Source organism: Oxyura jamaicensis, chromosome 7 (genome assembly GCF_011077185.1).
Source record: "Oxyura jamaicensis isolate SHBP4307 breed ruddy duck chromosome 7, BPBGC_Ojam_1.0, whole genome shotgun sequence".
Lineage (NCBI taxonomy): Eukaryota > Metazoa > Chordata > Aves > Anseriformes > Anatidae > Oxyura > Oxyura jamaicensis.
The window spans coordinates 34,459,802-34,477,006 of record NC_048899.1 but is presented as its reverse complement, the minus strand read 5'-3'; the positions used below and the strand labels follow the sequence as shown (position 1 = coordinate 34,477,006).

Below are 17,205 nucleotides of genomic sequence, written 5' to 3'. Positions count from 1 at the left end.
TGCTTCAGTTACATAAAATGCAACATAAGTTTTCATTTTTTACTGAGCTTTTTAAATAGGTAGATTTCTTTCAAAAATAAAAGGAGACAAAATACTGCAAATAGAAAATCATGACTGGCTGCTTTTTCTGCAGTTAGCACCTTCATTGTTCTGACACATTTTGATCAGTACTTTGAATACGGAAACTTAGTGGACTCGGATGTCTCTACTTGATTTTTTCAACCCTATGCCAGTAGCTCCAGTACTAAAATGACACCATTTGTTTCCTTTGCTAGTGGTGGCCTTCCCCTTTCCCTTCCCTTTCCCTCAGTTCCGTTCCACTCAGTTCCTCTTTGTCTTGTAATATAGCTCCTTAAAAAAGTAGAACTGTCTAACAGGGACTATCTGGAGGCAAATTGTTCAGCGTATATTTGAAAGAGAAGAGGAGGAAAGAAATAACTCACTTTTGTAAGATCAGCTGTTCATCATTTTGAGAGCAAATGAAAAAAAAAAAAATGAAAATACCTTTTTTTAGAATAGGTAGAATAGGTACCCCCCGGGGGGGGGGGGGCGCGTCTTTTTCTCAGGTGTCACTTTAGAAGAAATTTCTTCCGTATTAGCAAACTTCAGAAAGTCATTGGACAAGTATGGCAATACCCCACTTGGCTATGTAGATTGATAAATTAAGTTATTTTGTGTGGGTATCTTTATTTTTCCTCTGCTATCTCAGAGGAGACAATTTTCAGTATCAATAAGGAGAGCAAGGTTTGTAGTGTCCCTTAAAGTTCTTCTCCACATCATGAACTGATGTGCCTAAAAGAGAATTTGGTTGGTTGATTTGGTTTGGTTTTAAATGGTAGTAGAATTACACCATGTATAAAATATATAGTGAAAAATTAAGAAACTCCTCAAAAAACGTAATGAAGCTTAATGAAACTGACTCACCATGTGTTTCTGTTTATTGTTATCATAATATTTATTGCTAATATTTAGCGTTATTTCATAATTTTATCCTTTTTTAGTTGATGTTAGCTTCTGTTGCAGACTAGATAAAATAATTGCAAAATTATCATGTTCTGACGTATCCAGACATTATAAGGACTACTTATTTGGTGTAAATGTTCTCATGTGCTAACAGTTACATTTTTATACTTGTCATAAAAAAAATAAGAAGCTTTATAGGCATATAGTAGTAGGATTCCCACTGGATGAAGTCTCATACCAGTGTTACAAGGATGCTGAAGTCATACTTTAATCATTTTAAGAGGATGAAAAGAAACCTTGTTTTTCTAGTTCTTTTAAAAATAAAAAAAATAAAAAATGCAAGGGAACAGTTTAAAATGGGTCAAGGCTGTTTTTTCAGTGTCCTCTGTTGCATTCTTGAAAGTTGGCAAACCTTCTTATGCACAATAACAGTTTGACCTTACATATATGCAGGCCAAGCCAAACTAACAACCATGTTATTTTGTCAGTGGCAATAATTCTGTCAGTGAAAGTAATCAAGTTAAATTGATGAAGAGATAGCGTACAAGCTATGTACTATAATGAAATCACCCTTGGCCTGCTTCCTCATCTACAAAGATGCAGAATGAACCACTGCTAAGCCTAGGCAGAACATGATTTTGCTACCTTGGTATTATGTAGTGATTTTATACCTAGCATTTAAGGCAGATATTAGCATATGTTACCATTTTTAATCAATATCTTGTTCATGAAGGCTTTCACATGCAAAGAGAATTGTGAAGCTATGTAATTAATCATATCTTATTCATATTTTGCTAGCTCAACTTGTACTGGCTACCATCAGAGGTCGATTCCTTCTAATAGGCATGCTTTTCTAAATGCTGCAATACCTGTTCTTGTTCGTCATTGATCTCCCATGAAAGGTCTTGCATATTTAATAAAAAATATTTGTGATAGACTCTGGATAAAGCTATCTGTACTGGGCTGCATAGGCCTTAAAATACATTGTTTCAGAAAATATCTTTCTCATTTTTCCTTATTTTGAAGTTCATATCCAGTGTCATATCTACCATAAGAATAGTAGTTTCCTCCTGTGGCTCTTGATAAACTACACTTTAAGTGTAGTTTAATCAGTGAATACAAGTAGATTTCTGCTGCTTTGTTTTCGGGCTAGGGTGTTCTTAACAGCTGCATGTCATCCTTCCTTTTCAAAGCCTAAGGAGGAAGTTAAGTCTTTCATCAAAGCAACATTAGATACAGCTCCAGAACTAAAAAAAGCTTCTTCAGTGCTGTAGCCATCTACCTACTTGTGCTGTTGAACCATTTACATATTATATAGCGAACCTGCTCAGTGATTAAAAAAAAAAAAAAAGTATGCTTTTAAATTTCAGTATTGCATTGTTTTAGAAAACTTCTTAGTATTCTGTATGTTAAGTATGACTTGCGACTACACAAATATGAGCCTTTTTCTTATTCCACAAGTAATTTTATGGTTATTAAAAGTGATCTTTAAACTACCTAGTTGAGGCTAACTCGTTCTACATTATCATCCTTTTGAAAAAAAACAACAACAACAACAACAAAAAAAACACTTTTTAATAGCTCACTGAGTAATAAATACTTTCTTAAATAGAAGAAACAAATACTTTATTAAATAGAGGAATGCCCTATGAAAATAGTGCGTCTGTCTGATTATTGTTTTTGAACAATAGGTTTTATGTTATTTTTTTAGAATTATTTAAGGAGGATTTCCCAAATCCTTAATGCAAATACACGTTACTTATTCAGATGTGTCACGTTCAAGAAGAAACATAATTATTCATTCTCGATAACCAGTTCACAAATACATCTTCTCAGAATATTGCACAATTTTTTTTTATTTTTTTTTAAAGTAGAATAAATTGTTTGCTTGTTTTTGTTTGTTTGTTTGTTTGTTTTCCCTCAAAGACTGAGAATAGTCTAGAAAGAAAATCAAAAGAACAACTGCTTCTAATTTTTGCAGATATTCAGAGTATCAGAGGTCTTGCAGTGGATTGGATATCACGGAATTTATACTGGATTAGCTCAGAATTTGATGAAACACAAATTAATGTGGCACATTTAGATGGTTCCTTGAAAACCTCGATCATCCATGGAATTGATAAACCTCAGTGTCTCGCAGTTCACCCAGTGAAAGGGTAATATATCTGTGGTTTTAATAAATAAATTGTTGTAAAGCTCATCAGATGATTTCTTCTTCATTCAGATAATGTTTGCCCATTTTGTTGTCTTTCAAACTTGAAGTAAATGTATCCATTTGGAAGATTTTTCTGAAAATATCTTAACTGAATAATGTTTCCACTTAAGCTTAGTATTAATTAAATCATATAATTGCTATTTTTATATTTTCCTACTTCTAGATTTATAAACATGTTTTCACTTCTGGTGCATTAAAAATATTGTATACACAAAACAACATTTTCAATATGTTTATTTTCTTCTTAAGTAAGCTGTATTGGACTGATGGAAACACAATCAACATGGCAAACATGGATGGCAGCAACAGTAAAATTCTCTTTCAGAATCAAAAAGATCCTGTTGGTAAATACCATTTTTGCTGTTTCTTTTTTTATTCAATAGTACTTTAATACAAACATTATATTGAAATGCTGTGTAAATATACCATGATGTTTTTCATGTATTTTCTAAAAGTAATAAGAACATTCATAAAGGCATGGAAAACACTGATGTATTTTTGTGTTTCACCATGTAAGATATTTTTGGCCCATTTGGCCCATTCTAATTGAGTTGAAATCTATTGCAATGCATTAAGTATACTCTTAGTTATGTGGACCAAAGGTGAAGTTGAACCCACCACCCACCTGTATCTCTCCACTTTAGGACAAGAATTAAAAAAACAAAACAAAACAAAACAAAACAAACCAAAAAAAAAAAAAAAAAACACTTTAGAGTGGGGTTTTAATTAATTTAATCAATTTAATCAATGTGAGAGGATTCTTTGACTGGTGGAAATTTGGAACTATCCTCAACAGAATCCCAGCTACACAATGAAAAGATAATTTGGAGCATACATTTGATATGACTTAACCTCATTTTTAATATTTGAAAATTAATATAGTTAGCGGTAACTTGGAGAACATTCTTGAAAATTATATCCTCTCTATTTGTACTAGTTTTGTTGTTGTTCAGATTCCTTTCTTTTTGTGATTTCATTTTTGTTATAGGGAGTTAAAATAGTTATCTCAATTCCCTTTGCCAGATTAAAAGCCCATCAATAAAGTGTTCATATTTTAAAGAAAATATGTCTTTTGATAACTGAATGTATTAAACTTGCAGAAGCAAAAAAAAAAAAAAAAAAATATTGAATGAAATAAAGTTGATGTTAGAGCAAACACAACATGCATTTTAGACGATACATTCAAAGAATTTTATAGAAAATGTTTGACAACTGTTTTATTTTTGATTTGATTTGATTTCTATCCATCTGAAAAAAACAGTTGTCTGTTTATTTGGAGGAAAAGAGTGGTAAAGCCACTAATTTTGAGGTGAAGCATAAACTCATACAGTAATATTTGGACAATATTAAGAAGTAAGGCTGTGTGCAACCTATTGCACTGAATATCCTGTGATCATAGGTCACAAGGTCCTAAATTGCAGTCCTTATGGTTTCTGTCATTGAGTTTGTTCTGAGTAGCAGTAAAGCCACTGAACCTAATGCATGGTAGAGTGGTAAGTACTCCTCTTTTTCTGTAAATATATCGGTCAAAGGCTGCATGTGCAAATCTGTGTGGTTTTGTGACATTTTTCTTCATGGACATAGAGTCTCAGTGGTATGAGGTGGGCTATTCATACAGTTAAACATTCCTGTAAGCCTGTAGGACTGAGGATTTTGACATAAGCTTTTTACTTCACCACAGAGCTGCAAGTGAGATTTTTTTTTTTCTTGTAGAATTAGATTAATTTAACACCTTTGAGATCTGAGTTACTAGAAATAGGTTATATTCCAGATTGAAGGTTCTTTTACATAATAATGAGACAAAGGAGACCATAGAGATTTAGTTGTTTCTCCCTTCTTCTTGCCTGTCTGAAAGTGTGACAAGTCATAAAGCATGTAGTAAGTAAATTGTGTGTGTATATATGTATGTAAAGGGAAAGTAAAGTTTGCACCTGTCTATTGCTGAAATACTTCATAACTGGTAGACATCTTGGCTCAGTTTTATTGTCAGTCAGGATGAACAATGAAAAGAGATTCTGTTATATATCTGAGGAAAAATCAGATACACTGTTTTGTAGATAAGTGTTAAATTTCCAACATCGTACTCTAAATACCCATAAGTGTGCAAAATACCAGTTTTAATGGCTTAAATTATTGTTATCATTAGCAGAAAGTTCCATACTAAGAACGAGAAAAAAACTGCTGAAGAGCCAAAGCAGCATTTCATTACAAGCCAAGAAACTGTGTTTTTCTATAAGGAATACTTCAGCTCATGTAGTTTGGAGTATTTGGAGAATGAGGTGAATTATCTAATAAGTGAATTCATGGGTGGATTATTGAAAAATATATGGCTTATTAAGGTGTCCTGAACATTTGTTTTCTTCAGTTGTCTTGACACCATTCTTTCTTTTTCTCAGTTTGAGTTTAATTTTGAAAGAAGGAGATGATTTCAATCAAAATATTTTGTATTAACACCAACATGTGTAGGTTAAATATTTTGGAAACAGATAATCTTACAAAGACAATTTTTGTCTCTTATTTTTCTCTTAAGATGCTAGTTAAAACTTAATAGTCCATTTTGCAGTTCTAAAAGCCTCAAATACTGACATATATAGATCAGTTGAAAAAAGAAGTAGTCAATGGAGTTCCATTAAATTAGTTTCTTAGGGATTCAGATTTCTTGCTATATTTAGCTTCATACTTCATGAGGCAGATCATTTGATCATGAACTTATCTTCAGTTAAGGAGTTTATTATAAAGCTCTAAAAATACAAAGTGTGCTTTCATTGCATTGTTTTTAAGGAAACAGGTATTATTAAATTATGGAATATTGTATTCCTATTAAGAATGTGCAAGAGATGACACTGTCTGGAGAATTTTTTTAATCTTTTTTAATTTTTAATCTTTTATTTCAATGATTCTTAATAACATACCTGTATTGTAACTAACACATAAGAGATACCTTTTATAATACTAAATTATTTTTATTTTATTTAAATTATTCTTATTTGTGGGGAGGATACCATTTGTGTAATTATTTTTCTGACTTCATTTTAACTGTATAGTTTAATTTTAGACCTGGTCACCAAGACCTGATCTTCAATCCATTCATTTGCTGCTTACTGTTGTGTTGGAAGGAGAAATTGGAGAAGGCTTCAGGTTATTAATTGTACCAGATTAGGTCTATGCGCAGTAAAGATGCATGTTAAGAGCAGGTCACCGCTATGACAGTTCTTTCAGGATATAGCAGTATGTTGTCTTTTACATCATTTACTCAAAATAGATGTGTGAGCTCACTCTTAAGAATAGTAGCAGTTCTCATCCAGCTGATGATTCTAGGGTCTTTGAAGCACTCTGAGTTTGTAGTGGTGGTATAACACTACAGGAAAGCGTTCCAAGAAAACAAGCTGTGGTAGACTTGGGTAGAAGGAGGTGGGGCTGTTACTTCTGTCAGGTATACCATGTTTTGGTATACCCATGCGTAGAAACATTACTTTAATAACCAAAATAGTAGAAAATGTGGCAACATAACATTGTAATTGCTGTATAGATGACATTCATAGCAACCACATTAGTAGACCTGTCTGCATGAAATCAGTGAGCAGCTGTCTGTTAGTCATCAGGACTTACTGGAAATAGCAAATTCTATCCATACGATAATAAGGAAACCTTAATATTTATGTGTTATCCTTGTAACTCCATGGCAAGGTCCATCCAGATTCTCAAGAAAGTTTCCTAAGTATTGCAAGTGTCTCCAAGGTCTGTGGTACTACCCTTTCACTTATTGTACAAACTGGGAATCACTTCTTGCAAAGAGATGTTGCAAGATCAGTCTGCTGAAGCAACTACTCGGTATCCTCTCTTTAGCTTTTGTTTTTCCTCTGGGTGATACACTTGCAGAGAGCGGAACAAATATCAGTAATTGTAAGGGAACTGGAAGACTACATTTGAAAAGCTTACAAAGTGGACACCTACTATGTCAGCCTACTATGTCAGCTGTGCGCAAAGAAGTAGTGTCATGATGCAAACTCTTAAGTACTGCAGCACATGGCACTGCTTTCTCCTGTCAGAATTTTTAAAATATACCTGGCTTGCTACAGAGAAGCAGATTACAGGATGGAAAGAGTATTTTACACCTTCTAGAAGCTGACCTTTGTAGTGAAACACAGTATTTTTTGGCAATCATCTTCTGCCTACTATGAGTTCTGGGAAAAGTCTAATACCAAAGCAAATTATTATGGCATGTATTGTCACCATGCCAAGTATATTTCACTGTGGAAAATCTCCTGCTGCAATTTCTTCAACAGTTTTAAAGGATTTGAGAAGTCTGAAATATATTATCTTTTAGTTATTTGCTCTTTCTTTCAGAATACTATATGCTTTGTTTACTTAGTAGGCTATTTCACAAATACTTTTATTTCTAAATTATCTTGCTTCTAATTACAAAGAGCTGATCATGAAGTCAGTTTACTCTGAAATGAAATTAAAATTAATACTATACATTTATTGAGAACTGATCTCAAATTTTGGTATTTTTAATCTTTGTCACCAGAAGCCTATGCATTTGTGGAGAGAACAGACTCTTCTTAGTTCTTAAACACACACACAAAAAGATTGTTTTTAAGAATATATATTCATAATTTTAGAATAAAAATGTTGGCTTCTGGTTAGCATTTGCTAGTAGTTAATGACATCTCTTAGGACCTCAGTTCCTTCAAGTAGCTCTCAGCCAGATGACACTTTCATCAGTCAGTTGCTGATTGACTTCTGTAGATGTTTGGAGAAATAAAGGCAGAAATATTTCAAGAAGCATGTTGTTTTCACTATAAATGGCAGAGCTTATTTGGTTTTCTTGATTTGTTTTTTAAAGTTTGAGTGGATAGGTAACAATTTTAAGTAAATATGTTTTTTCTTGAACATTTTTTTTGTTGTAAAAACAGTTTAATACTAAATGTATATTAGGTATTTAAATTACAGTTAAAATTGTATATGTTAATTACAGGTTTATCAATAGATTACGTGGAGAACAAACTTTACTGGATCAGTTCAGGAAATGGAACCATAAATAGATGCAACTTGGATGGTGGTAATCTTGAAATAATTGAGTCCATGAAAGAAGACTTACCAAAAGCCACAGCTTTAACCATTATGGGTAAGTACAGTTGTAATAGCAATAATTTTCAAACAATTGGAAGCTAATTAATTATGTAGTCAAAAACTTGTAAAAGTTATTGTTGTTTTAATGTAGATAATGCATACAGCAAAAGTGAGACTTGGTTTTGTGAGAAACATTTTCATAAATAGATGAGTTGGATTTTCTGATGTCTGCTAATATTCTTTGTATTAAATTGATTTTTTCTTTTTTATACATTGCACTTTAGAAATGGGATAATTTAAATATTTTTAAACATTCAAAAAAAAAAAAAGAGGTAACAAGTAAAAAAATCTTAAATAGAGTCTTTAAGTTGGAGAATGCTGAATATTATGAGAATGTATCTTTGTCAATTCAAATGTTTCTTATATGTACCTTCATCTCGCCCTTTCTAGGGTACAGTGTGTTAAGAAATTACAGTTTAACTCAGAACTAGTGTTTTATTTTCTTCTAAATGCTTTGCTCACCTTTATTCTTGTTTAATTCAACATGATGTATATTTATCTTAGATTTTCCACAAATAAGTTCTGTTGATAACTAGATTTTTGTTGGTATAGTTGACTCATCAACTACCAGTCTCTTTTAAAATGTATTTTATTTGATTGATTAACTGTATAGTGCACATATAGCTGGTGTGCTTTTGAAAATTACTTCAAATGAACCCCAAAGACTTTATACACACAGTGTAAGTTGTTACATTTTAAAGTAAAAGCTGCTTAAAGAGTTTTATTGTGAAAATATTTGGCCAGTGTTGAGCTGTAAATGCTGTCAAAATCAGTTAGCGAGGGGACGTTTTTATATATGCATTCATAAACAAAAGCAAGTTTTGTGTCAGAAGGAGTCATGAATGTTAATATGGAAATATTGTCTTTCATTGATTTGATTGTGACTTGGAATTGAATGAATGGATGACCTTTACTTCAGGGAACTGTTGAAGGTCTTTAATATGAGATGTTGTAAAGAATATTTGTTCCATACTGTCACTGATACACGGTATCTTCTTTATCTGTGATTCATGGAAGCTAGAACAGTGATGATCCATTTGGGATATAGAATAAAGAGTTTACGGCTATCATTTTAAAAAGAGAGTTTCATTCGTGTTTGTATGAAAGTAGATTTTTTGCCAGTGTGGAGAGGCAAGAACTTCTATGGCTTAGTTTTTAAACATATATATATATATGTATATATACAGTAGTTTGTGATGCCTTGTTTTTGTGGGTGATGACAGACCTTCCTACTCAAAATTGATAAACAAAATGTTTTTTTTGTTTGTTTTGTTTTGTTTTCTGTTTGTTCTGCTTTTCAGTTTTGTCTTTGTTTAGGAGACATAGCTTTGATAAACTGCAACATGACATTTCCATATGATTGTATTGATATGGTATTGTTTTTATTGATACAGTATTGCATGCTCTGACTGAAAAAGATGAAAGATTTCTGTATTCATTGCTCCTGTATGTTTTTATGTAGTGGAACATGCTGTAGAAGCAAAGATGCCATCTATTTTCCTGAAGCTTTACAACAGCTTCTTATATTCACACATTTTTGTGTGTAAAACAAGTTAGAGCAGAAAAAAAAAACGATACAAAATGAAACAAGAGATCAATAAATGATAAAAAATAATAACTACTGAGAGATAAAGAAGAATGAATAATTTGTTGTAATGTAAGATTTAATATGATTGTATGTGAAAATTTAGTACCCTGTTGATCTGTTTGCTTACAATTTTAATAGAAAGTTTTAGCAGGAGAGTCACAGTAAGTGTGTGTTTATTGCATCATTTTTGGCTAGTTTCATGAATTTTCCTTACTGCTTTTATCTAGAAATGTGGTAAATATTTAAACCACATGTACTGGAATATTTCTTCATTTTGCAGGGGAGCATTTAGCGTTTAGCAACTAAAATGAAAATAGATATGACATATGCACCAAAAATCTTAACTGTTTTCTGGCATTTGGGTTCCACTCAGTGTTAGAGTCCTGTAGGCTTTTGCTATCTTTTGCATTCTTCTGTCTTCAGCATTGGTACCCATCCAGGGAAAAGTAGCAATTTGAAGAAATTCAGTTTTTTTGTTACTGTTATGTTATGATCATATCATGTCATATCATTGATTTATGTTTCCGCTGGGGCAGAAAGAAGATATGGAGTTCAGTATTTCCAGACACTTGTGGTAGAGTAGTCTCGACAGGTCATATCCATTGGTCAGTTGTTTTTGATTGTTTGAACCATTATTGTTCTAAACAGCTAAAACCAGGAAAGATTGGAGGGAACCTCAATGCATTGAGGGTACAGAGTGAGTTGGTTTTACTTGCATAGTGACCATAATGTGATCTGAGATAGCCCTGCTTCTTACAAAGAACAGTCGTCTGGCCAGCTTTTTATCAGAAAACTAACTTATCTTTCGACAATTTCCAGGAGATTTAAGGAGATTTTCTTATAGTTTACATTCCTGATTTGATTTTTTTTTTATTTTTTTTTTTTTCTTGTAACTGACCACTGTAAACTGTTTGGAAGTTAACTGCTACCGTTTCAGATGTTTACTGTCCTTTCCCGACTCTGTTTAACATTTTCTGACTATTAGATTCTTTAAAATCACAAAAAAGTTGGTGTCAAGGTTTACCTTTGAGAGAAATAGAAATAAGTTATGTAAATCATATTTTTCTGTATTATGGATCTTCTATTTATTGTTTTTCTACTCAACAGTGTCAGTCCTTTATTTTCCATATGCTAAGCTCCAGAATTCCTAGTCTTTTGGTTCCTGCCTTTGCCACTTCTTTTTTTGATGTATGATATATAAGAGATGAAAATTATATTTCCTTTGGAAGTAAATTTTTGAATATATACAAAATTGCTAGTTTTTCCATGCCATTAGGCATATAAAAAATAAATTTTGCCCTTGCCTTTTTGTGTTACAAAGATGTTGCTATCAATCCATGATGAAGTCACATTTTCTGGTCTGCTCTTCCCAACGCTTTCTGCAAAAGCACATTCCCTCTGTGTGAGTCAGTGAGTGCAACATCAGCTGTTTTTTAATTAAAGTACGATTCAGAAATGTATGTTAATACTTTGTACAGTACCTCCCACTGTTCATAATCTTGCATGTGGTCAATGGCAGTTTTCTTCTGCCACTGTACTGGCAATTCATTTTATTGTGTTCAACTCCTGTGAAGTTTCTTGTGGTCTTTTACAAGCTTTTCTAATTCATCATGCCCATTTCCATGCATAATTTTTAACACCTACTACAGACACCATTTACAGGTTGATATAAAATATATCTACTTTTACAGAAATTTGGGATGTTCCATGTGAGAGAATCTACAGTGGTACTCTTTTCAAGATTAAGAAAATGAGAAAACGTTTTCTACACTTTTCTTAAGATTTGACTGAGTTTAAGATATGATATTCCATATCTGATTTTGGCACTTTCCCTGGTAGCTGCTGTCTCTGTGTAATCAAATTACATAGCTGTGTTTGGCATTCTGTATAAAGTCTCATTTCCTGCCTTCCAAGTTGCTCAGTGATTATGGTTCCTTGACTGTAACTGAAACTGGCTGGAAATTTACTTTTGTGTGAGAACTTTATGTACTTCTGGATTGATGAGCAGAGTCATTATACAGCAAGAATTTGATTACAAAGGGGCTTACAGTAATATCTAAAGTATTTCCAAGTTGATGTAGTCCTCCTTAAATGTCCCTAAATCAAAAATTGAACACTGCTAGAGAAGTATTGATTAGTTATTGTAAGGTTGTAGCTAAGAAGAAAATAATGTTGAAATCTTCCATCAGAGATATTTGGTTGGATTTTGGATCAGATCCTCACAGAAGTAGTTTACACAAAAATCACAAAATTCAGCTCACTTAATTAGAAGATTGGAATATAATGTAGTTGTAGTAGAAACCTCAAAGGAAGTGTTCTATGGTGATAAGTGGTAGCACTTCCCTAGTCATTCTTCAGTAGCATAAAATACACTAACTGAACGTAGTGAATGGTTCTATGTATGAGTGCATAATATTCTATTGAAATTCATTCAGAAATGCAACCAAATTGGAGATATATATAAGCTTCTCCAAAAGGAATGCAGATATTAGAACAATGTATTTTCAACACAAACTGTATATATACAGCCATCAAGGTACTAACAAACAAACAAACAGACAATAACAATTATAGTATTTCATTTTAGACAGAACTTACTGGTTCATATTACTAAAATATATTTATGCTAACATTTACTTTATATCATATGGTTAGTTGATATATTGGTTGCTTGATTTTTTTTTTCTCTTTTTCTTTGTCACTACATAAAGTTTTGAAAAAAACACTACAATCTATTTCTAGTAACTCAAATCGTAGAAGCTGTGACTTTGCTGAATGTAATTGTGAAATCAAAGGGGCTGCTTAGATCAGAAAACTTGAAATACATACACCTTAATTTTCCAAGTCATCAGTCTTCTAATTGCTGTAACACCATTCATTACATTAGCATTAATATATGAAATATATCTAGGCAATTTGCCCAGTTCTAAGTACAGTACATAGTTGTCTTCCATAAATACTCAAACTATCATTAATGAAAACTAATGGTCCATCAAAATTTGTATTCAGAGTACTTCTTGAAATCTCCAAAGGACTGTCCACAATGCTAGTGTAGCAGTTTTTGGCATTTGAAATTGCTGTTTCCCAATATGTTGCTGTGCTTAATGCTAATTACCCAACAAAATGGATAAATACAACAATTTTAATATATATGATAACACAGTTTCAGCAACAAGATTCTAATTAGTGATCGAGCAACATCCTTGTTAGCATAATCAAACAAATCATTTAACTTGAGTTTGATATTTAAAGATTTCAAATAGAGTTGCTATTTCTTTGCTGTTTTCTGGAAGAAAATTGTTTTTATGCTAGTTAAGTGGTTTTGTAAAATAAACAATTATATTTAAAAAAAATAGAAACAGATTAATTCAGCCTAATGAATAACCTCTTTGTGTGTGAGAGAGAGTCTGTGTTGTGGTGGATATCACACATCTAGATGTTTCTGAACAACTAAAACCTGTATTTTTTAGATGTAAGGCTGTAATACTGGTGGTTGGAGAATGGTTTGACCAGATGATCTTGAAGGTCTTTTCCAACCTATATAATTCTATGATTTTACAACTGAACAATTAACACCAGTTAATGCTTCCTGGTTGGTAGTTTTAAGAGATTCATCCTCAAAAGGCCTGTAGTTCAAAATTTGATTATTATTGTTTTAAAATATGTCTTAAATGTCCAGATTTGCATGAGTTTATCCCCTTAAATTTTCAGATTGCCTTTCTCCTTTAATTGCCCATATTGTATCCATGCCTCTTTCAAAATCTTGTAGTGCACCATAAAACCTCTGTGCTAAATAAAAATGAATACTAGCTCAGTAAGATCTTGCAAGTTATATTTCTAAATAGTACTTATCCAGGTTTCATGTTAACAAGGATGGAAGAGGAAGATTAAAGAATCATTATGAAGTATATTTCGGCTATTCTCTTGTGATATGTTTTGATTTGTCTTTTATAATAGTATAGATGTCGTAGGAAACTACGTAACCTCTGCATTCACAGTCTAATACACTAAGGGCTAGTAATGAATTTATATTGTGCTGATTCATTCTCTATTTCTTGTCTGTTGTGAAGGGAGGAAAAGAAGAACTCGATGATCTTACATGTCTAACATCACTGATCGAAATTGTCTAGATGCTATTCCCTTGAGCAGCCTCATGTAGTAACACAGTAAGCTAAAGAGGCACATGACTGAATATCCAGTTGGTGATGAAGAAATGGTTTGGCTCTATGCTTAATACTTAAAGGGGGAAAGGAAACTATGTGTTAAGGATAATTACTGCTGATTGAACCTCCTGATTACGCAAATGTCATGCTTTCATCTCATGGTAAAAGAATATGCAAAGTTGGTTATTTGGGGATTATACCTGTTTGCTCTCCAGAGATAGTCATCAGATTATTGTTTTGGTAGGCTGTCAAACCATAGCCAAGCACGAGTTTCACACAAAAGTACTAAAGAAATGCCTAAGAATTTGGTCACATTTTTGTAGCACATGATACAAAATATCAAAATTGTATACATTTTGCTTTCTTTCTGTACTCCAGCCTTATACCTAATTTTATGGGTGGATTCTGATATATACCATGCACAGTATGACAGTCAATGCCAAAATTATTTAATTGGCTATTCTGCTTCATGTTCAAATAACGGTTTTGAATACTGAAATAACTTAGAATCATAGAATCATAGAATGGTATGGGTTGAAAGGGACCTTAAAGATCACAGAATCACAAAATCGTCTAGGTTGGAAGAGACCTCCAAGATCACTGAGTCCAACCTCTGACCTAATATTAACAAGTCCTTCACTAAACCATATCACAACCCTTTCAGTAAAGTTCCTCCTAATTTCCAACCTAAACCGCCCCTGGAACAACTTTAGCCCATTCCCCCTCGTCCTGTCACCAGGCATGTGGGAGAATAGACCAATCCCCACCTTGCTACAGCCTCCCTTAATGTACCTATAGAGAGTGCTAAGGTCACCCCTGAGCCTCCTTTTCTCCAGGCTGAACAATCGCAGCTCCCTCAGCCGCTAATCATCTAATTTCAAGCCCCTTCCATTGGCAGGGGCATCTTCCACTACACCAGGTTGCTCAAAGCCCCATCCAACATATGCAAAATTATTTCATGGAAAAAGCTGAACTAAGCTTATTATTATAGATAATCCATTATTGTGGGTCATAATCTCATGTAACAAAACAAAACAAAACAAAAACAAACAAACAAACAAAACCCCTCCAATTTTCATGTGGTCTATATCATTCAGTTACCACTATATTCTTAACTCATGTCTAAGTTTTTTTTGTTTTTATAGTTCACACCATCAAAATTGAGCACAGTAATTTCTTGTTCAAAGGATTTTTATAAGCTACTGTTAATTTAACAGAAAAATATCACAGAACGATCTTTTCAGTCAGCAAATTCTAGCACCTTTGGATGTGTAGGATGATAGATTTCCTTTAAAATTAATATAGAAATAAAATGAACATAGAGTATCCCAAGTTGGAAGGGACCCATGAGATCACTGAGTCCAATTCCTGGCTCCACACAGAGCTCCACACCCCACAATCAGGCCCTATGTCTGAGAGCATTGTCCAAAAGCTTCTTGAACTCCAGCAGCTTGGTGTCACGACCACTGCCCTGGCAAGCCCGGTCCAGTGCCAACCACCCTCTCAGTTTCCATTGAGATTTCACTTTATGTCTCCAAGTCTTCATATTCAGAATATTTCAATTCTGTAGACTGTTCTGTCATCACATGCCTGTGAAAGCTACTTAATAAATGCTTTTCTTCCTTTATATTTTCAAAGTTTATATTATTTTGTGGAAGTACAGTTACTGCAATGGAAATTATTTTTCAGGTCTGCAACTTTCATCATGAAACACTCAGCTGTCTGGTTCTCTATATTAATTGTCTTTAATATTAAAACTGCATCATAGGCAACAATTCATTCAACTGATAGGAAAGTGAACTAGAAATGGAGTTAACACACAATATTTGTTGGAAATGCAGTGTTCCCAAAGATTAAAAGTTTTTTGATACAGCGTTTTACTTCTAGTTCATCAGCAGTAATAACTTTGTCTTTCTGAAATGAAAATACTGATGATGTTAAACTTGCAATTATATGGACTTGCTCCATTTAATTATTTCATTTAAGATCTTTAAAAGATACATAGCTATTTGGAGAAAAAAAAAATGAAATATTCATACTTTTTTCTTCATGTAGAACATTGCTGCAAGATAGTATTTCACAGTCATTAATATTTTAAGTGTCATGAGTGAAATGTTAACTCACTGCAAAGCCGTACATTTTGTTAACCTAAACATGTCCATATATTGCCATTTACATTCTTCTAGTTTAAAAGTACACATAAGAAACTGAAGATAAGGCTGAAGAAATTCAGATTTCTGCTATAATTTCTTTTACTTTCTCTGTTGTTTTACCTTTCTTGGTTAATTTTAATATTCACATGAGACCCATATTTTGTTGCCCTCAAGCCTGTTGGTCAAGTCTATATCTAAGCTAAGCAATTAAAACGGCAACTTTTCCAAAAGGCTGAGAGTAGAAGGGAGTTGTTAGCACTTGGTTTTATGGCACTTTTTAAACTGAAAGAATGTAACAGAGATGGGTGAATGAAACGTTATTTCTTTACTAAAGCTTCCTAGAAAGGTAGCACCAGAAGTACACTTTATTTGATTGATTAAATTTTACTAACAAAATAACTTAAATTTATTTATTAATGCAAATATAGGAAATCATCTGTGGCTGAGGATTGGGGCAGAAGTATAACTTCAAATTTATGACTTAAAAATCTATACCTTTCTGAACTGATAAACTACCAAATGTTAGCCAGTCACTAAGGTGGCTAACTTGACTAAACAACCTGCAATGAGTTGGAAGGAGATCATCTTACTGCTTACATGTTGTCAAGGGAGTAAGGACTCATGTAGGGTGTTGTGACATTTGAGGGAAAATGAGAAACAGGTATTGTGAAATACATTACAGACTGTGGAACTTCCATGTCAGCCTCATAGCTGGAGGCCATCACATCAAAAATCTGTATATTCTAGGGGCATTGAGAACTAATGTGTTCAGGACATGAAACAAGATTGTCCATGGTTTCCATGTCAGTGTTTGGCCATTAGTTCATTGCAGTGTGAGTTTGAAAAAGCTGCTTATAATTATATTGTAATGCATTGGAAGGTAGAGCCTGCTTTTAAGTTATACCATGATTTGTTAGTTATTGATGATGATTTATTTGTAATTAAAAATTAAAAGCATTAAAAACAATTTTATTCACATGTAAAAAA

General features: G+C 32.9%; 1 protein-coding gene across 1 annotated transcript in view; it reads left to right on the top strand.

Annotated features, from left to right (window-relative positions):
- The window catches only part of LRP1B (LDL receptor related protein 1B), a 674,736-nt gene that overhangs the window by 482,894 nt on the left and 174,637 nt on the right, over nt 1–17,205 (top strand). The window contains exons 30-32 of the mRNA XM_035332355.1: nt 2,945–3,119; nt 3,428–3,522; nt 8,160–8,309. Of these exons, the coding sequence (XP_035188246.1) occupies nt 2,945–3,119; nt 3,428–3,522; nt 8,160–8,309 (420 nt within the window). The remainder of the gene's footprint in view (nt 1–2,944; nt 3,120–3,427; nt 3,523–8,159; nt 8,310–17,205) is intronic.